General features: G+C 40.1%; 1 protein-coding gene across 2 annotated transcripts in view; it reads left to right on the plus strand.

Annotated features, from left to right (window-relative positions):
* ENTREP2 (endosomal transmembrane epsin interactor 2) overlaps positions 1-21,545 on the plus strand; it is an 86,882-nt gene that overhangs the window by 63,161 nt on the left and 2,176 nt on the right. For both annotated transcript variants that reach the window (XM_030228256.2, XM_050978587.1), the window contains exons 5-10: positions 1,706-1,813; positions 11,030-11,190; positions 11,744-11,879; positions 16,133-16,208; positions 16,859-17,449; positions 21,373-21,447. In XM_030228256.2, the coding sequence (XP_030084116.2) occupies positions 1,706-1,813; positions 11,030-11,190; positions 11,744-11,879; positions 16,133-16,208; positions 16,859-17,449; positions 21,373-21,447 (1,147 nt within the window). The remainder of the gene's footprint in view (positions 1-1,705; positions 1,814-11,029; positions 11,191-11,743; positions 11,880-16,132; positions 16,209-16,858; positions 17,450-21,372; positions 21,448-21,545) is intronic.

Genomic DNA, 21,545 nt, shown 5'->3' on the forward strand with positions numbered 1-21,545 from the left:
CCTGGGACGTGTGAAGGTGTATGAGGGTCTTGGAGGCACTTTGCATCCTAATTAAGAACTTTGATTTTATTGTTTAGCGTAAATGGTATTAAGTTGTGCACTCAGATTGGCTAAGTTTTTTGTATTTAAATGGCTGTTGTAGGCAATGGATGATGTTTCTTCCTGCTAGGAAACTGTCCTGTTTTCTGCCCTAGATCTTCTCTCTGCCTCAGTATTATTTCCCTAGGTTTGCATATGGAAAGCAGAACATGAAGGATCTCGATGTCCTTTTTTTGCCCCTGTTAACTCATGGGGTCTCCATGGATCACTTTGCTTGTTTACCTCATTGGAATGCTCTAAGTGTGTCTGTGTGACTTTGAGTGAGTCCTCTGCATCACCTTCTGTCAGTGACTTAGTGATTGGCCCTTCCAGTATTCTGCTGTGAGTGCTGTTGATTCATTATTCCTCTGGCTGAGGGGCTGGCCAAGAAGACAGAAAACTCCTGACCAGATCAGCCAGAGCAAATCAGGCTCAGTCCAAGTTATTAAATGACTGAAACTTGTTGGCCCATTTATTGTCTGCCTGGTTCCCATGGCTGGCATTTCCCTCTTCAAATGAAGGTCACTTGAGGAGCAAACAATTACAGTGGCAGGAGTAAATCTGCACCTTTCTATCATTTGTTTCAGAACTGTTGGGGAAAACAAAGCCATTTATTGCATAGAAATTATTTCATGCATTGGCAGTGAATGAAATACTCTTTTAAACTTAGACCCTATGGAATGTTCTTTACACAGTGAGTGTTTTTTACTCACTGTGTTGTAGCAATTTTGTTCTGTCCTCTGTGCTGCTTTCTCTCAAATGCTTTTACTGGCTATTCAGAGAACTGAGCCACACAATAGCCCCACAGCCATGCAGTTTCTGTACAATGATTGTAGCAGTTTTGAAATGTTGCCAGCACACGAAATTCTTTTCTTGTCTTTTCACTAGCTGTGGAGAAAGTAAATACAAATCCAATGATTGGAAGAGTGATAAATGCTTTATTTTTAGTGACACCATTGCTATAAAAATGTTCCATTTTAATTCAAATGTTTATTTTCTTTTATTCTACTTGTTAAACCAATAGTCTGTGTTCTATTTTAAACTTGTTCTTTAAAAAGAAAAAAAAGCCAACAATATGCACTCAATTCATCAGTAGAAAGTGAAATATCTGGGTGTGTAATCACTGCTTTTCTCTCATGTATAAAATATTTCAGATGCATTGAGTTCCTGACACAGGATAAGTCTCTATTTCATACTAGAATTTTTTTAACACACGACCCTAAGTTGTAGATTTCAACTACTCAAAGCAATAATATTTCTGCATGTAGTTTTTAATCAGAGGTGTATTTCATAGTATCTTTCTTGTGATAGCTGCAGCTTGGAGTCGACTGTGAAAGAGTAATTTGTCTTTTTGGGGAACAAGAAAATTTGAATATCGATATTTCTGAGGAAGCATCTAATAGCAAATGTGTTGTGAGAACTGGGAAGGGGAAGATGTTTGTTTCTGTTATTGCTGCCTTTGTGGGTTGCTACCTGAAAAAGATTACAAGCTAAATGAGTTCTACCCAATTATTTGGGACCTTATTCATCGATAGCAGTTGAGAGTGTTTGTTATCCAATTCCTCAAGCCTTTCCTGTGCTTTGTGTCCCTGAGATAAGAGATGATTTCTGCTGCTGTCTCTTGCAGGACCTGTTGTTCAGTGTGTGCGCTCTCAATATCATCTCCACCATTGTCTGTGCTTTGGCAACAGCAATGTGTTGCATGCAGATGGTTTCTTCTGATCTTCTGCAAATGGTGAGTACGTTTCAGTGGCGACACAGGGTTTGTCCAGCATACCACAGCGTCCTTCTCTGTGGATACTCATTTGCACCCACTCTTTGCTTACAAACTTGAGCCTGTTTGTGTGCCTCTGTGTACTGCTAGAATGTGTCTGTACATGGGTGTATGTTTGATCTGCATACATCTATATAAACATAGCATCTGGATGTATGCAGCATGAGGAGCTGCTGTGCTTTAATGTTTGTTATAGCTGAGTGGTATGATCAGGATTTTGCAACTGGGAGTTGTTCTTTTTGTTAACAAAAAGGTTATTAACGAGGTTCGGTTACGGATGCACGTTACATTTGCTGTCATCACTTGTATGTTATCTCCAGTTTCCACACTCCCCAGAGCAATTACTTAGCTTTCAGATCCTAGTTTTCGTTACTAGATTGGTATGAAAACTACAGAGTATGAGAAGTGTAAGCTCAAACTGGAACTTTTCACAGCCCTGCTCCAGTAATTGTTTTCATAAGGAAACATGTTCAGCCTCAGAGTAACATTTGTGTTCAAAACAAGAGCAAAAAGGATCATTAGTCTTCTGCACAGTCAGCTGCATCACAGGATGCTGTCTTGTTTTGGTTGGACAAAGGCAGCTTTCCTATTCCAAATGAGTGCTGGGATTCACAAGATTTCAATGTAAAGAAAAAGAAACAAACCAAAATTTTTAAAAACCTTTATATTTTTCATGCCAACTCCACTGCTTGTAACCTTGCTCTATTGCTGATTAACCTATGAAATGTCCTGTTTAATAAAGGAGGGCAAACACACAAATCCTATACTGGCCAAATGTACATCTGCCATTGGAAAAGTTTGCATGGATGGAAGACTGGTCCAGCAAGTTAGCTGCAAACCATTTAAACAACACAGAAATGCTGTAAAGCCTGTCCATGCAGGCACAGTTGTTTCTAAAATAAATAAATAGAAACACACTGGGTGCCATGGGTATTGATTTAAGGGATGAGTTCCAGAGATAAGGCTGCCCTTTCTAGACAAGTGTTCCAATCACTGAGTTTCAAACTCAGTTAAAGAATATCTTCAGTCTGGGGTCTGGTGTTTGCTTCACATGGTAATGGGTATAATAAGTTGGGATCACATGTTTAGGGAGTTACTGTAAAGAGTACATGAATGCATTTTTGCTGTAGGGCTCTGTGTATGCATGTTGTGCAGGCTTGTAGAGGCTTGTGAGCAGTGCTGTTTAAAAATACTAGTATGGATGGGAAACAATTAAAAGAAATAATAACCTCAGCTGATGACACTTATATTTTAAATGTTCAAGGGTCTTCATTGTATTCTGGGTATTCTTTCTTTTGACACACTCTCCCCCTCCCTTATTTACTCCAAGAATGCCCTTTGACTAAAGAACTTCTTCACCTTGCAGTGAGAAAGGGGAGATGAAGAGATTATCATAGCTTGAAAAATCTGTCTGTCTAGTGGAAAAATGGTAGCAATGATCCAGAAGTGTATATTCCAGGATCTACACTTAATGGTATTTAGCAGTGTCAGAGGAATAAAAACAAATAGGTAACAATGAACCAAGACCAGTATTAAAGTGCTTCTGATGGGCATATGCAAGAAGCAAGTAACCTCAATAGGAAGTCAAATTCCTAAAAGCACATAATTTTTCTCTCTGCCACCTCATTCTGGATGTCTTTAAGATTCTTTCTTTCCCACCTGGCAATGCTGCCATTTCTTGGTTTCAATGTTTATTTCCTTTTGCTTCCTTTGCTTTGTGTTTCCAGCTTTCTGTCTTCCTGCTTCGCTGTCTGTTCTCCACCCTTTCAGCTCCATCGACAAGAATTTTCTTCCTTCTCCCCAGAAGAAGGGAAATACATATATATCTATATTTCTGCTCAGTCCCAGTCTTTTCTTGTTTATCAGTTTTTCCCTTTCTTTTTTCAGGTTGCTGAGCCAGATTCCTACCGGGCCTAAGTGAGCGTAACTTCCCTGGGGCTACGCTGACTTAGACCAGCTCAACTCTCACCTGAGGATTTCTTTTTCTTTCACTACTTTCAGCCTATTGTCCCATGATCTGCAGTTCCCCTTTGCTCTACTACACCCAGAAATCTGATTAACTTCATTTTCTCTTGCTTGTTAATGCTGGATTTGTGCTTTTTCCTTTGACTTTTCACTGATGCATGCATCCTCTCTTAGCTGGGTTCCAACATGGAAGTTTGACAGCAGCAGCAAGAGATGCCACTCCTCCTAGCTTAGAAGGTTTTAATTATTGTGCTGATGGTTTTACTCTGTTCTACAGTATTCAGGAGCTCTGTAGGCTCTCCTGTAAGAAGAAGAGGGAATAGGGGGCACCCTCCTTGGATGTCATTAGGTTATCATTAGAGCAATCAGTTCTGTGATTCCTGTGCTGTGTTCTTGTCTCAGAAATTAATCCATTGGAATGGTAATTTTTGCAAATTCAAAGAATTCCAATTTATTGCTTAGCAACATAAAGCAGGTGTAACAGTCTCAAGAAAATCTGCAACAATGATTGTGATTTTGTGCTTTGACTTTTACATACAGCAAGTGTCTTGAATCATAGAGGCAAGCTGATGTATTTTACTGGAAACTGCTGTCTTCTGACATCCCAGCCTTTAGGAAAAACATCCTGAAAACACAAACACAAGCTGTCCAGTAGTAAGCACAGTTTAAATTTTCCAGTGAATTTGAAGAGGGGTTTTTTAGTTTAAAACCCGTCCTACCAAACACATTTTATTTCAAGTGCTAAGGAAAAAAATACAGCAAAATACTTCAAAGTAGTTTTATTACTTTATATTTTATTTTCTCTTTTTTTCTGGATTGTTCCTTGTTTGAGTTAACTGTTTTAGAAAGTACCCCAAAATTTTCATTTCACTTTGACCTTTCTCACTGTGTAAAGTATATGCATTTGTCCAGGCAAAGAAGCCCTACCAATTGTACTAAAGCTGCAACAGAAAGTGATAGCTAAAGACTGAAAAGGCATTTGTTGTGTTTCACTAGAGAGTTTAAGGCTGCACTCCATTACAGGGCTTCCCAGAATTGTTCTTTCTATGTGCACACCCCTCCAGGAAATAAATGTGAATCAAATCAGATCATATCAAGGCTCTGTAATGTGAAGAAACCTCTCTTAATAACCAAACTGTCACTTCCATGATATTTCATTTGTTGCCTGGGGCAGTTTCAGTTTGCATCTTGTCTGATAAATGGCTACTGTGAAAATGCACCCTGTTTTCTTCAAAAGGTAGCTGCCTGGGTTGAAGTAAGAAATACAAGATATTACACCCACTGTGGCCAGACCTAAAGCATGAATTACCCCTGTTCCAGCCCTCCTTCCACTCCAGATATGTTTATACACTTCTTATCCTAGAAGTGTTGGCACTGAGATTATTAAGTGTGTTCTGATTTTATCACCATCACTGTTAGTAACTGTTCGTGTTGTGTGATACCTAAAACCATCTGTTATTTTGTAAAGAAAATAAGGTAATGATGACACATGCAAGCTGTAATGTTTAATTACTGTTTTCATCAGTCCTAGTGATAATTCAGCGTGTCATTATCTTAATAGGCTGCAGTTAATATTTCTACTCAAACACCTCACAGAACCATCTCTGTATGAGGGTAATATCTTGCTGGCATTGTTTGACCCCCATATTCTGGTAAAATAGTAATAAAAAAGCCCTGCAGAGTGAAGCTTAAGTGAGAATTGGTCTTACATTATTACATATAATTTCTAATTTAATCTAATGACATCAAAACTTAAATAATCCTTTTTTGGGCACAAAGCTCACTTACAGATGATATTCCCTTTAGAAATATGCATTGGGAATCATGTACATCCACAGAAAAATTCTAAATGTAAATATGGTTGCATAAATGCTCCCCTCACACCCACCATAAATGCATACCTTAGGTCAGGAAGTCTTTTGACATTTTTAACAAATGTAGCATTTTTCACCAAACACTCTATTGGTAGAATAAGAGTATTTAATAATTAAGACTAAAATATGGTAAGTGCTTCAAAAAAGATGTCACAGAGTAATGCCCATGAGGCTAATGAGCTAATGGCTTGTGATGGTTGTAGGAACAGCAACTGGGAACAACTGAGCAGAAAAATCTGAATGAGTTCTCCTTATCAAAATATCTTCTGTCTCATAATTTCCCTTGAAGATCAGGGACAAATTAGAAGAGTCAACCATGATCCTTCTGTTCTTGTAGACAATTAGAGTCTCCATTTCCCTTCAGCAGATACTGATTCCAGTGTTTTAGAAAAGGAAAACAGTAACCTGTCCAGGAGGACAGTTAATTGAAGACAGAATTATAGACGCGAATGTATTTGCACAGAGCTTTCACTCAGGATAACATGCCAGTATTTAATTATATGCAATTAGAAATTTCTATTTTCCATTCTCAAAAATCAGCAGATTTTTATAAATGACTGAAATGAGAATAATGAACTCTGGAGTCTCCAAAGGACTGATTTCAGAGTTATGCAGTGCATGTAATAAATGTGATAGGGAAGACAGAGGTAGTTACATGCAGATACAGGAAAAACTCAGATAAGTTTCCCTTAGCGCACCAGGCACATGCTGATCTATGGCCCTTGTGGTTGAGATAAGCTGTAATTGCTGAGCAGGGGCTCCCAGCAGGGGCATTGACATGGGGTCAGTGGTGCTGAGCAGCTGCAGGATGCACAGAGCACAGGATGTCTTTGCTGGTGTTCAGTGGGCAGGTGCCACAGCTGGGAGTCCTGGTGCAGAGCTGTGAGTCTCACATGCCTTGGGCAGAAGGATGGACCACATGAGGAACTGTTTCAATAGAGAATTATATTGACAGGTCTTACCTGCTATTTCTTCAGGTCCTTAACTGGGTTTCCTCATCAGCTTTTGCCTCAGTGTACTCAGAATATTCAGAACATGAATAAAACCTTCTGGTCACTTCAGTGACCAGCTTACAGACAGCCTTTCAGTGAAGAGCTGGAAATTCAGTCTGACAAAAAGAGAACAAGTTTTACAAATTTACACATCTCTGTGTAATGGTGTTTATTCCACCTGGAAAAGTTAAACACTGAGAAAAGAGATGTGTTATTCTTCACTGGGCAGGGACAGCTGATGTGTCTGGCTGTGACTTGGCAGAGGAGGTCGCTGGTGTCCAGCCCCATTGTTGGCTGTGTGGAATGCTCAGTACTGTGGCAATGGACCCTTGAGCATACCTGCATTTTCAAAAAACTTCTACCTCTTTTGGAAGTGGGTACTTCTAGCATTTGTGCTTCTAATTCTCTGCTTCCTAACAACCAGCTGCTGCTGCCCTGGCAGACTTCAGTACTGAACTCAGGTCCAAGCAGTGGGTTTACAGTGTTTTACAGCTTTCCTTTTTACCCTGCTACAACCAGCCAGACAGACAGCATGTTTTACTCTTCCCTCATAACTGCAGACAAAAAAGGAAAAAAAAAAATAGTCCTCACTCTGAGGGCTGTTTAAATCAGGCTTGTTCCACTCTGTCCAAGTCAGATGTGCCCAGTGAAAACACTGAGTTCTGTGGGCAGTGTTCCACAACCCTTTAGCACGAGCACTGGGCTGTGTAATGCCCATCCAGTATCAGACACATTTCACACACTAAGGCCAAGGATGAGAAGGAACCTGTCTGTGTGAGTGTAATAGTCTGAATGCCAAGCTTCAGACATAAGGTCAGCTGTTTCCTAAAAGACCATGAATTCCAGATCTGTATTTCATTGCCTGTCAGATTTCTGAAAGCTCCCAGCATCCAACAGCTCCAGGAGGGTAACAAAAATGGTTGAGTCTTCTGGATTTCCACAGCCATGGGCTTTCTCTTTCTTTCTAGAAAATATGTTGGAAGTATCTGTTGATAGCTATAAATTTTTGCTTAGCTTTTAATGCAGTTGGGTGTTTACCATTTACCAGAGGTGCTGTATGCTGTTTATCTTTGCAACCATTTTCTATCCATTGCTTCTGCAGTGACCATTACTTTAATCCCAAGGCTGGCTGGGAGTCCCACTGTGTGAGTTGTTCCATGGTGTGAGCTGCAGTTTTTGACATGATATTGAGTGCAACTTGATCCTGTTTATCCTGGTGACTGAACAGCCACCCCCATTTTCTGCTTGGCTTTTCTTGCTGTTGTCTGTCCCATTTGCCATCAGTATCTTGAGACTGATTACTTGATAACAGCTGTCTTCTGATACCTGAAATGTGTGTTTCTGTCTGAAAGTATTTGTCAGTGTTTCTGCAGCTTTCTCAGCTCTGCATTTTATTACTGTCTTTTTTTTAACCTATGAAATTTGTATTAAGCCTTTGCTGAAACCCTGCCAGACTTCACTATTTGAGACCAACTCTTGAAGATATTTAAAATACATTTTCCTGTAGAAATAATAAGCTTTTGCAGGCTAGCAGAGATCAGTAGACAACGTAGCATGGAATAAAATATGACTTAATTCCCACTTACTAGCTTTCAGTTGTTTTCTCAAGGAGGTCTGTTCTTTGTGGTAATCCCTTATATTTGCTATTGTTTCATTTCCTGCTAGTTTCCCCTCTTACAGCCTTTTTCACTTTAATTTCTGTGCCTTCCAGCAGGATGATATCACACAGGTAAAGTGTTGTTTATAAACACCCCCAAACGTGTGTATTTCCATGTCCATCCTGCTGCTCGTTGTCAAGTGTTGGTCACAGTTTGTGTCCATGGTTTGTATTGCCAGATCTTGAGAGGGATGCAGGTAGTTCTGCTGTTCAACTGGGCTGCATCCAAGCATTAGATCTTTTCCTCCTGGAACCACAGCCCCTTCTGCCCTGTGTGAAACCTCTCTCCTCTGTCATGTCCCACAAAGTGTGTGCTGGTGGTTCACCTGCTGTGCAAGTGCCCTGTGTTTAATTGCCCTGTTCTGACAGTGGTTGGGGGGTCACTCCCAGTATGAGGCTGAGTGGATCCATCTCCAGGGAACTCCAGGACTGAGGGAACAGAGCTACAAGTTCTCTGGTGCAAACCAAGGCTTGGGGTCCATGGCAGTATGGAATCAGTCTGGGACAAAGTCAAGGAAGTTGTAAATTAATATGGTTTTGTTTCCAGACTGTAAAAATGACTCAAATTATCAACTGTTTTAGGAAGATGAGGGCAGTCCTGAGTTTGGTGGAGTCAAATAGTGTGCAAAATACGACCCAGCATACTCAGATATTTGTCCTCATTATGATAAATGTTTACAGGTTTTAGGTACTTATGTTGAAGTTTGTCTTGCTTCCTTTTTTCCTAAAAGATTCTTCCATATATTCAAGATGGTAACAAGCTGATTATTGCTTAGGGCAGAAGTTTGGAGTTTGATGGTTGGTATTAATGTTATGTTACATGTTGGGAAATGGCTGTTGAAAGATCAGATGAGTTTAGACCAAATGACTGCAAGAAAGTTGTGGGGTTTTGGGGTTTTTTCTGTAAGCCAAACAGAGAAATGTCTGATAGTAGCTGAGATAACAGCATCCCAGCTCACATGAGGATGAAAGAGCATCTGGCATTTCACATAACGAAGAGTAAATCAAACTGATGCCATGTCTCTGTTTCTGTGCTGCACCATGAGTGGAACTCAATGGCTGAAAGTCCTTGGTTGGCTGTAGGATGTAAGGAAATAACACATTCTGCAGAGGAGGTTCTTTGTCAATAGTTATGTGTGGAAATATCTCTGGAGAGCTGAGCAGTGAGCAGCTAATACTTCATTTTCACACACAAGTGATGCTGGTCCTCCTGACCCTCTGCTGTGCTGTATTATTACAGCTCTGACCTTTCAAACATCATACATAGAGGGAGTTTAATAAAACTAAGATGTAACTCAAGCTTTAAAACACAAAAGACCAGTATCATTTCTGTGGTAATGTAAATTCAGCAGAACTACACCAAGTTAAATTTCAAGAAGTGATAAGTATTGAACTGTGACATTAAAAATGAAGGTAATTTACTTTCTATTTGTTGGGTCTCCTAAGTATAAAGAATTTCCCTTTTATTTTACTGCTTCCCAAATCATTATCATGGATTTAAACAACAATGCAATGAGCCTACAGTACAAAGACATAGGTTGTCTTGTTCCAGCTTAAAACAGAAGTGTGCCTTCAGCAGAGTTTCTTAGCAGGCTTGTTTCAGAAGGTAGGAGCTAAAGATCAAGTGATCCACTGATCCAAGAAAAGTGACATAAGAGCAGAAGCTTGCCTGGAAAATAAAAAATTCTGTGGTTTTGGGTTGTCTTTTATCTCCCCTTTTGATCCATGGGGACCAAATAGAGCCAGGTGTGGGTTGTGAGATCTTCAGGATGGTCCATATTTGATCTTGGATTAGTTCAGGCCTTTCCCAGAACACTTCTGAGTGTTCCTGCTGTCAATGGTACTGGAATGGCTTCTTTAGATCCCTGCTCTGCTGGAAGCTGATGAGGTCTCTGTCACAAATGTTGATGTGGCTCTCAGTATTATTATTTTTTATTGTGCAGTGTAGTTATTTTCTTTTGGGTTTTGACATGTGTATATGGAGTAAATGTTTTTCTTACTTTCATACCAGTGCTTTTAACCTTTATACCACATTTAAGTGTGCAGTGTCTGTATCACCAAACCACAAACAGCTATTAAGGATATTTCATTTTACAAGAATAATAAAGAATAGCTATAAACAGCCGCCTCATTGGAAGGGAAAAATGGGTGGGATATTTCCAGTTGTTTTATTCATAATGTGGCTGTATAGTAGCCTGTTTCTAGGTAGTTTTATTTGGGGCTGTTTTGGGGATTGGTGTTGGGGTTTTTTTTCTCTGTAAGTGCAAGGCAGTTCAGATTGGAAACAAAAACTTGGAAAATTAATTTAGTAGTTATATCTATTTTTATCAGTTATTAAAATAGAACTGATTATGTGGGACTACAATAAAACAATATGCAATGTAGAAGTATTTCTTGAGAAGCCATTAAATTGTAAATGCCTGTGTCCTGCATCCTAAGAATGACTGACCTGGAGGCCCACAGCCTCTCTGTCTTTAGTAAAACCTTGTGCTGTATTTTGGCAGTCTGACTCAACCTCCTCACTGACCACAAGTATTCTTATGCTCCCAGAAGTGCCTTTTTCATTTCAGCTTGGGTATTAATGAATTTGGTATTGGCCAGGGTGGCTAATATTGACCTTTTATTAGAATTGTTGATATCGGTGATGATGTTTCTACCATCTGAAGGAACTTTACCTGTTCATTTCCAGTTTCTGCCACAGAGACCACATTCTGCCAATCCTGACTGCATGACTCCACACGGAACTGTCCTGCACCAAACCTTGGATTTTGATGAGTTCATCCCACCAATCCCCCCTCCTCCCTACTACCCTCCAGAATACACCTGCACGCCCGTGGGGGAGGCACAGAGGTGATTCCCCTTCCCTGCTCCCCTTCCCTGGGCTCTGAGCTGTGGGCCTGGGACTCTTTCAAAGAATGCAAAGCCAAATCAGGTCCTTCACTTACATTAGGCTCTTCTTTGCATAGGTTTCTTTGCAAACTTGTTGGGCTACATCTGGAAATATTTGTGTTAAAGCATTGCTGCAATAGGGAAATGATTGAACTTAGCTAAGACAGGGATAACAATGTCTGAGCTTTGAGCAAAGGGCCCTTTCTAAGTGATCCTTTCACAGTTAACATTATACATTTGAAGTTGAGTCTGAGATTTATTTTTTTAAGGAAATTATGGCAATTAATGTGTATTAATTTGAACTGGTAAAGATGGCTGGCATCCTAAATAAAAAACAGTTGTTAAAGCTACCCTGTGAACCAGGGCTTCATTTTGGATGTCTTGTCTAATACATTTCTTGAATGTAATTCTTTGTAATGTATTGGCTTTGAATTCAGAGAAGTCTTTACATCACTGTGGTATAGGTAATAAATCAATGCCATTTCTTAATTGTTTGTTTATGGTTTTTTTGTAGAAGTCTCCATTTGGACTTCCCTCATTCCCCATTTGGTGCTTTATATGAAGTAACCATTAATAGCCCAGGAATGCTGTATCCAAGTGAGCTGCCCCCTCCTTATGAGGCAGTGATTGGAGAGATGCCTGCCAGACAGGTGAGGAAAACCAAAGAAAATTCTTTTGTGTGTCTTCAAGTTTTCATGGTGCAAAATAATTCTAGCTAAACTTTAAAGAACCATCATTAGAAAATACTTTTATTCTTTAAAAACATTTGCCAGACCATTTTCTTTATAAGGGTTTAGCTAACAAATGTTACTTCCCATGCAACAGCAGTGAGTAGTTCTCTATTGCTTAACCTTCTGATTGTTACAGATTTTAGTCATCAGCTTCTGCTGTTGTGTGGCAAGAAACTGCTGCTCCTGAGAATGCAGAACACTTACCCTGAACTTACAGAAAGGATCCAGTGTACTTGAGACAAATGTTTACATGACACTTTTTGCTTTATTCTGTACTGAACAGTATTGACTGAGCTGAAAGTGGAATGATAATGGATCTGCAGGTACAGCCAGAGCTGATTCCAGCATTTCCTTGAAGGGATTTGTGGTAATTGAATCAGCTGTCACAAAGGGAAGATATTTACAATTGCTTTTAGAAGCTCTAATTTCTTTCAGGCTTCAGTAAAATCTCCAGGAGTAAAATGTTCTAGGTGTTCTTTATCAGTTAATAGCACACTGAGGAAATACCTGTGCTCAGGTTGCCAAATTGCACCCACATTACAGAGGGGACTACTTTGCCTTTCCCCAAAATAAAACACTGAAATATTTCCTAGTGGCTTATTTCCATGTTGGGGGAAACCAGAACTGAAACCACAAACCTAAAGTAATGATACAAATTTCCACTATTATACATGAGATTATTAAGATAATTAATAAGACAAGTGTCTGAGAAAAAAAAGTTGAAATGCAAAACCTCCAAAAAAAAATTAAATCTCCCCAAGATAAGCATATCTTTGTAGCTTCTGGGACTGACAAAGCAGCTTCTGACAGATCTTCTGATCCTTGCCTAGTGCTGTATCCTCCACCCAACACTGCATTACATTTGATTTGTTTGGCTATAATAAAATGAATCTGTATAAACTGCTTGTGAGTGAAGTTCCTTGCTGAACAGCACAACTGGAGTTTTCAAGGCCATCTCCTTCTAGAATATTTTTTATCCAAGTTCCATCCTTTTTCCTTGGAAGTAACTTGCGGAACCTGCAAGCCTTGGAGAAGTCAATATTTTTCAGTGATAAAAACATGGACAAAAGTGATATGAATCATGCATGGTTTGGGGGAAAGAGAAGGCTCCTACCTGTGATAAAAACTCATGTGTGGTACTAAGTAAGGATTAGTTAAGTGTCTATTTTTAGTAAAGCACAAAATCATTTTGAGCACTCTTGTAACTGGTACCACTCTTGGTGTGAGCATCAACATGCAGCAGCACAATAGCACCAGCATCTAACAAAAATATCATTTAACAAGATGTGACTTAGAGCTGTAAAGTCATGCTCTTGCAAGAGGAGCTTGGCTTTAATAAGTAGATGCATTCACTGCTAATTTTTGGCATCTGGAGTCAGTTTCAGCACCTTGTCTGTGTTCACCTCTGGCCACCTGAGCTCCAGAGCTGTTTGTTCTAATCACCAGTGAGGATGAGTGGTGACTTCATTTGTAATAGTGATAATTAAGTAGTGTCTTACCAGGAGTGAGGGTATATGAACTTGGTGGTTGCTGTTCAGAGCAGGTGACAGGCTCTGTGTCTCAGCACTGAAGCTCACTGGCAGCAATAACCAAAGCCTACAGTGACAGCCACAGATTTTTCTTGACAACAAAAGCCTTCTTGTATTTTTTGCAATTAGTGTCCCAGCTGAGCTGTCTAAGACAGTTTTGGGTCTACAAGAAGAACAAAATGGAGACCTGAGTCCTTACATGCTGCAAATGCTCCCATAGAGCACAGTACAGTAGGAACTGAAATAATGAGGTTTATAAATCCCTCAAAGGCAGGCTTGGCAATGGAAATCATGTCAGGGATTTAGCTACAAAAGTGCTTCTGGGAACCATTATGTAATAATGTCATAATTGTAAAACCTTTTACTGTGCATCAAGCAATAGGTTTTATTTGTTTTTAAATGGATTGAGGCCCTTAGAATTTTATTAAATTGTACCAAATTAGACTCGGTATTTCATGCATTTTATAAGCAACAAATGTCAGTGCTAATTTAAGTGGTTGTAGTCATGTAAAAATTGCTGTTGTCATCTGTACTGATCAGGAATTTCCATTTCATGACTATAAAAAAAAAGTGGTTTTCAGTGTTTTTCATTCAAAGTATTGACTGGGATATAGAAAAGCTAAGAACAAACAGATCAGGATTCTGGGTGAACTGAATCAATGATGGGGTTTTATAAGGCTCTCTAACCTGTAGGCTCTGCGGACTTGTTAAAAGCACAGCTTTTCTTCCTTTTTTCTATTGATGCCTTAGTGACTGTCTGAGGATGTGGAATTCAATAAGGTTTTGTTACCCTTGGCTGTGCAGGAGCCTGCATGAAACCATGTGCTGCTCCTGTGTGAACCAAAACTCTGACCTGGCTTCAAAATTGTCAGTGTTACCTGCTACAATTCAAACCCTGGTTCTCCTTCCCCCAAGCAAGAGGGTTAATCAATTCCAAATGCACAGAAAATACATTCAGCAATTATTCAGAGACAATGTAGAGTGTCAATAAATGTTTCAGTACAAATTTTCCACAGATGTTTTCCAGTCAGTGATTAAGAAATTAAGTCAGTGATTATGAAAGCATCTAGATTAAGAATTTATGAAAGCCCCTAGAATCCCTAGATTTTTAAAAAGAAACAAACACCTTTAAAGCATTTATACCATTTTTTCCAAAAGGTAGCCAGTCTGAATTTTCTACAACAACAAAGAGCATTGGTGAACATTTCTTACTTTTCTAGTTAGTTTCCAGAACTTCCACAGTTGGATCCCAGGAACAATCTGTGACTTCGACCACATTTTACTTTTTACCACAGGTGTGATACTCTGCTACAATCAAGAAAGATCCATTAAGAAATTTCCAGGGGAGTGTTTAAAAATATGAGTAATTTCACTTTTGCTTCCCAGTCCTCTATCCATCTCTGTCTGAGTTAAAGTATTTCTGGTACTGTTCTTTGCTTGGAGTTGTATTTGCAAAACTTGAAATAATTTTTAAAAACAAAATTTGTATCAAAAGAAGTTTTCTGGTCACTGGATTATAGAGAGAGATAGAAAGAAAACAGTGAGCACAGTAAGTTATGCACAAATATATGTGTTTAATCTACACTGGCATGTGAAATGGACACTCTTGCCCTAATAGCTTCAGACTAATTGTGTCACATCCAATTTTTTAGGCCAGACACAGATTAAGTGCTTGACAAAAAGGTTTGCACAGAGGTGACTGATGCTGATTTCTAGACTGTCACCAACCATAATAAGCTCTACTAGTTAATTGTGGCCCTACAGACAGAAGTAGATATGATGCTTTCTGCTCTGCTCAAGATGGTATCAGTTTCATTCCTTTCAACCTTTTTTGTATTTTTCTCATTTTGTGTTACCAGCTATTTACTGGAATAATTTTTTTGATAATCACATTCCCAAAGAACTGCTAAAAATCTATCAATGTTGGCAATAAGGTCCAATCCAAAGTCTAATCAAATCAGTAGAAGGAAAATTTCCTAAATGTAAGGTATTTATGGATCCAGTCTTTCCAGCAGGAATGATTCTATATTTTGTTCACATGATTCTCAAAAGTGGAGGGAAGTTACCCCCTTAGATCCCCCCTTCAGAAAAAAGGTGAGTGGTAATAAACACCACCAGGATCAGCAATCTCCACCAGGCTGGAGAGCACCTCTGTGGCAATGGTGTTAAAAGGCTTCAAAACACATTAGCAGGTAACATCCTCACAAATAACTAAATGAAAATAGTGCTCTTGTGCTTGTTTTTGTGGTTTCTGGTTTTCTCTCTCCTATTTTAGGGTGATATGATGTGGTGAACAGAGAAACAAGCACAATATGAGAAACACAGACTCTGTAGAGAGATTGCTTTTACTAAACTCAGATATTAAGTTTAGTAGTGTGAGCCTGCAGCCCCAAGTGCCTGTGAATTCGAGATGAATTTACCTTGAAGATTCTGGAAAAATGTAAAATTGCATTGAGCATGTGCCTTTGCCCTGCATTTGCTGCTGACCCAAAGATGTAAAATACCTTAAATAGCATCAGTCTGAATAGCAGCTCATATGAAAGTGACTCAGCTTTGTCAGGTGTGTCCTTCAGATCCCGAGCAGTGCAGTTTGTTTGGTGAGCTGCAGGTTAATGATCTCTTTCATTGCAAATGTTCATTTAGGTCACTGGTGCTGCTCAGCAAGTGTCTGAATCGAGCCTGGGGGAGAGGAACACGACCCCGGACTTCAGCACACAAGGTGATCGTGGCTTTGTGTTTGTCTCTGTGAGAGGGAAGTGGGAGTTTGGAGCACACTTTCTCTTCTGTCCTTCCTAATGGTGAAAGAATAATTTGCTTTTAGGTTATTCATGGCAGAAAGGACCTTTTCACAGTCAGAGGCTGGGGCTGGAAGTGCAGAGGAGAGTTTTGCTAGACAGAGCAAGCTCTAGTCAAGCCCTCTGAGGTGGATCTGGGGACTGTCATTTCTCTTCCAAGAGTCCTGCACATCCCTTGCAGCTTGTGTCTCATTCTCAGCAGCCATGGCTGGCTTCCTGACCCTCACACTCCTTCTCCACAGAGTAGTTTCCTCCATGGCTTCCAGGAGCCTGAATAGGAAGTTTGCTGCCTGAAGCACAGGTGTTGGGGATGCAAGTAGACCAGTAGCAGTACAGAGCCTGTTTATTTAAAGTTGAAAAGTCAGTATAAGAACAGCACACAAATGTCTTTGCTGAAGGACACTGGAAAGAAGTAAATTACTTCAGTGTTTTTTACTTTGGCATTCTGCATCTGAGAGCTTTTGAGTTCTTACTCATAAAAGAACTTGCAGATTGCTCAATTTAAGTCAGTCTACAGAACATGGGGAGGGTGGGCAAGAAGTTTTTATTTTTCTCTGCATCTCTTGTTTTGCAGTTTCTGTTGAGAGCACCTCCTTGATGGTCTCTGAGGCTGTTGATATCCCAGACCGTAGCTACTCCTCTGAAGATCTTTGTTCGCTGGAAGTTCAAGGATCTCTCCAATCTGCAGATCTTTCTCCCTACTGCATAACCCCCAAGGGGGCTGCAGAGCAGAGCTGCAGTGCCCTGGGTTGCCACACTCACTGCAAGTCTCACAGAACTCACTCAGAGGGCTTTCCTGATGAGGGTGACAGCTCCCACAGCCAAACCTCTACAGACAGGTCTCAAGGACAGGAAAAGAACTGTGCCCACGGCAGGTCCTTGGACTGTTCCTCAGGGAATTACAGCCCCTCAGAACGAGAACTGCAGAGCTCTGCTCAAGAGAGCAGTGCCACACCGCCTCTGAAGCAGAAGAAAACCTGCTGTGTGGGCTTTCACCAGCCTCCTGCCACTTTCCAGACCTCTCCCTGCTTTGGGCCTGCAAACACTTCAGCCAGTGGCCCCGAGGCTGCTGTCCAGCAGCAGCAGCAGCACCTCACCAAGCCCCCAGCCTCAACCATCGTCCGCTCCAGCAGTGCCCCTGTGTCCTGCTCGTCTGCCACTGAAGGTAGGTGTGGGACACAGGGCAGCAAACGTGGAGCAGAGCACTGGGATTGATTCGTGCAGCAGCTGGTGCTGCTGGAAATTATATACAGCGGTCCTAAGAGGGTTGTCTTAGGTGTGAAGGCTTTAGCTCCGTGCATATTTTCTAAATTTGTAAAAATTTAAGAATGGAAATCGAAAAATGGAAAGAGTGAAATTAATTTTGGCTTTTCTAAATTTCACCATTCTTTCTGCACTGCTCAGCAAACCATGTGTTGAGTAGCTTTTCCTACCTCCCTATATTACTGTTCTGCTGAGAGGCTAAACTGAGAAGTGCAATGGCAGCTGGGGTTTATTTAGGAAACTCCTACTGGAGCTGTCACGCTTGTTATACAGCAGGATGTGTTTCCTCAAGGTGACACTGACATTGGCAGTGTTGGGGCATGTCAGAGGCAGTCACTGTGACTGGTGGCAGCTTGGGGTGTATGGTGAAAAGTTTGGAAGGACAAAGAGATGAACGTGAGGCACAGGACAAGATGATAAAGGAAAAGGAAAGCTTTTGGCTGTCATGTATAAGTATCTTCTGCTATGAATCTCCTTTTAGAAAAGTAGGGAAGAGATGTTAGCTGAATGGTGTATCTTCATAAAAATATGCTTGCTAGTGAAAAAGAGAGGGTTGATTCAGTAGAGAAGAGTAACAGGAACGTGGAACTGTCTAAACCATTTGAAAGGGATCTAAGCTGTTTAGAAAGATTCAGAAGGGTAACCTGGAGAAGTGGCTTGAAAGTAAAGATGAAAAGCTTTTTCAGATGTTGTGGGTGGGCTGCTACAAGACCTGTTCACTAGGCTTTGTAAGGGATCCAGAGGAAGAATCGTGTGACTAGCTCAGAGCAAAAGGAGACAAAATATTGAGATAACTTGTTCCATTTTGGATGATGTTTTGGTTCTATTGCACTTCTTGCATCTTTATAATATCATTTCAGAGACTTCATACTTAGCTCAATAATTGAATGTCTTTTACCTTTAGAAATGTAGCCTCTGCATCTGAGCCAGGAAAAGTGAATCTTTAATCTAGAAGTCTGCATTTATTTTATGACATTTACTCTGCTAGGACATATGTGCAATGAAGCTGCCAGTAAGCAGACAGTAAGTAGGAATTTCTGAATCCTTTCTGCTGTGTGAAAGTCAAGAAGAAGAACCCTTTCTCCTCTGGATCAGGCTCTGCAAGTTTCCAGAGCTGTGCTCCACATGCTGCTTGAGCAGCGTTTGCCGTGGGCAGCCGTGCCCACGGGCTCCAGCTGGCTCTGGACACCTGGTGGAGCAGATGCCCTGCCTTCCTTTTTAATGTGTCCTAAATACATTTATCTTCTCTAGTGGAAAAGTGGCGTGGAGGGACACGAGCTGGGCATTACTGAGATGTAACTGGGCTTGGCAAAGACTGGAGTGAGGAGGCAGAGAAAGTTCTAGAGATACTGACACGTGGGGGAGGGGGGAGCAAGAGCAGGGACTCGGAGGGGCTGGGTGCTGACCTACTTTGCTGCCTTCAGAGACACTTCCTAAGGAAATCCTTCAGGGAAGGATTGGCTTCAGTCTCTGGTTAAGCCTAGATGTATTTCTTCATACATCTGTTTGGCAAACTGGTTTGCAATATTTTACTCTGTGAAGGTTTACATTGCATCCCCTTCCTCTACTTTTTATTGAACCTGGTTTGGAAATCATATGAAGTTTAGAAGGAGCCCAATTCTAGTAACACATTCTGGCTGTTTGTAGCAGCCCTGAAGCGTATTTTTCCTAAACTGTGACAAACAGCTGAAGCTCTTTGCAGTCTTTGTGAGTTTCAAAAGGCATTTGATCTGGATTTTTCATGACTGACTGTTGATATTCACTGCAGAACTTTCAAATATACCTACAGGATTGAATAACAGGCAAAGATAAAGGGAACCAACTGAGCTCCCTCAACCCACACACAAGAAAAAGTGCTTTGGGTTTTTTCAGTAACATACACCTGGTTGTAAAAATTGTCCTGGAGTAAAAGAACTGGTAAAGTGGACTTGACTTTATGAAAGACAGAGCTGTAACTACACATTGTTAATACTAATAACTGTGGGTTTTGGAGAACTGAGACTGGAGGAGCTTTAGCCATGTTCTCAAAAAGGAAAATACAGTGATCAGATTGTAGCTGGGGCTTGGGTTTTTCTTCAGACACTGCCTTTCTACTATAAGAAAAAAATCACTAATTTATTTTCTGCCTCACCTCCAAGCCAATATGAAGAGGTTTAGAAGCACAACCTTGACATTTGCTGTGTAGATTTTTGTGAAATGGATTTTGAATTGCACTGTGATTGCACTGCCCATAGTTTGGAACAGAAATTATTTGACATGGGGATGGTGCATATGTACAACAGGACAGTGGCACAACAGCAATGAGATCTAATGAAACCAGTCTTTCAGACCCTAAAACAGAATTCATTTGCTTCAAACACATCTTGACCTGATAGGGTCTATATGGTATAGTCAAATAATTCTCCCATTAAACCTTTTTAAATAAACTTGTTTTTTTTTTTTTTTTTTTAATACCTGTTATTCCTAGTGGAGAAATTATAAATGAAGATTTCCTTTAATAGGTGCCTTTGTAGTCACTGTGTACTCCCTGAAAAACATTAAAATGGTGGGTTCACATAGCTCTGTCAGACATGGTTCCCTCCTAAAAAAAATAATTACTTAAAAGTTAAAAGTTTGCATGTTTTTTTCTGCCTTTTCCCTGTAAAGTTTGTCTTGGCAAAGGCAGACAAAATCAAGTCCTAGCACAGATGTTTATTACAATAATCTTCATTTATAATCAGCTGTGATGGACTATGTGGCTGTATCAGTTAAGTGCCTGAGTGATTATTGTAGTGTTTGTGTTCCAGATAATTCAGGGTCATGTCCAGTGGTGTCATTTTGACTTGCTGCAAGTACATTAAACTGTTTAGAAATGGATGGGAAGACAGAACCTCTGAAGTGTCTCCTCTTAATAACCATGCCATGATTCATGTGCTACAGTACTTAAGCATAATAGAACAAATTAAAGACAGAATAGAAGCTGTCTCTCTTAATTCCTTACAGATTTGCTATGTTTTTAGCATCTTACATTTGTTTCCTTCATTTAATTATTCACTCTACCAGAGAGAATTATGCCAGCTTTTCATTATAAACTCTCCCTGGAGATATGGAAGAAAACCTTTCCTAAGATACCTAGAAGTTCAAAACCATTTTCAATCTTGGAAACAGATAAACAATCAAATGTGAGGGTTTATTCCATCTTGTCAGAAATGAAAATACCGCAGGTGGTAGTTACTGTACACTGTGATCTCACCATCATTGATCCTTGTGCTGGAATCCCAGAAACTGTCATTGGATGGCATCCAAAGCTGTTTGTAGATGCTTCACAACCACTTGTTATTGACTGGCTCATCAAGTACCCCCCTGCTTACCTACCCATTAAAATTTAAACAATGGTGTGTTACCAAAAATAATGATATATTTTAAAAAGGAGGAGAAATATTGAATAAAAAATGCTGGCTTTGTAGAAATTAGAGGGATTAATATTTCTCACTTTCCCCATTTTCCAATATAAACTCTGTCCACCCAGGGAAAACAGAAGAGGTCTGAGGTTGCCTCTATAGAGAGCTTGCCATAGTTCCAACACTTAGGCCTGAAATATTTAGGATTACAGAGGAAACCATAAAACATGAGCTCTGTCATCCTGTTTATATCTGTGTAACAACTCATAAGGCATCTCTGGCTGTAGAAGCTTCTCTTTCTGAATGGACATCTTGAAAGCAGTATTTCTTCTCAGTAGTTTCATTTTGGAAAGGAGATAATAAAAGGTTCCAGTGTATTTTTCCTTGCTTTGGGCAGAGGACAGCAGGGGTTGACTTTGCTCTTTCTGTCTGCCTTTGGTTGAAGGTGATAATTGTGCCTGGACATCTGTGTGCAGGCAGTGCCAAGATGCAGGATTATCTCCAGCTACAGGAGAAACAGGTGAGAATTAGTTTTCTAAAGCAGAAGATGGGTTTCCTTATTTTCTTTTAAAAATAATGAAAAGCTTCTGAGAGAGAAATGAGCTTTGAAAAGTCTGG

This window comes from Serinus canaria, chromosome 10, assembly GCF_022539315.1.
Source record: "Serinus canaria isolate serCan28SL12 chromosome 10, serCan2020, whole genome shotgun sequence".
Taxonomy (NCBI): domain Eukaryota; kingdom Metazoa; phylum Chordata; class Aves; order Passeriformes; family Fringillidae; genus Serinus; species Serinus canaria.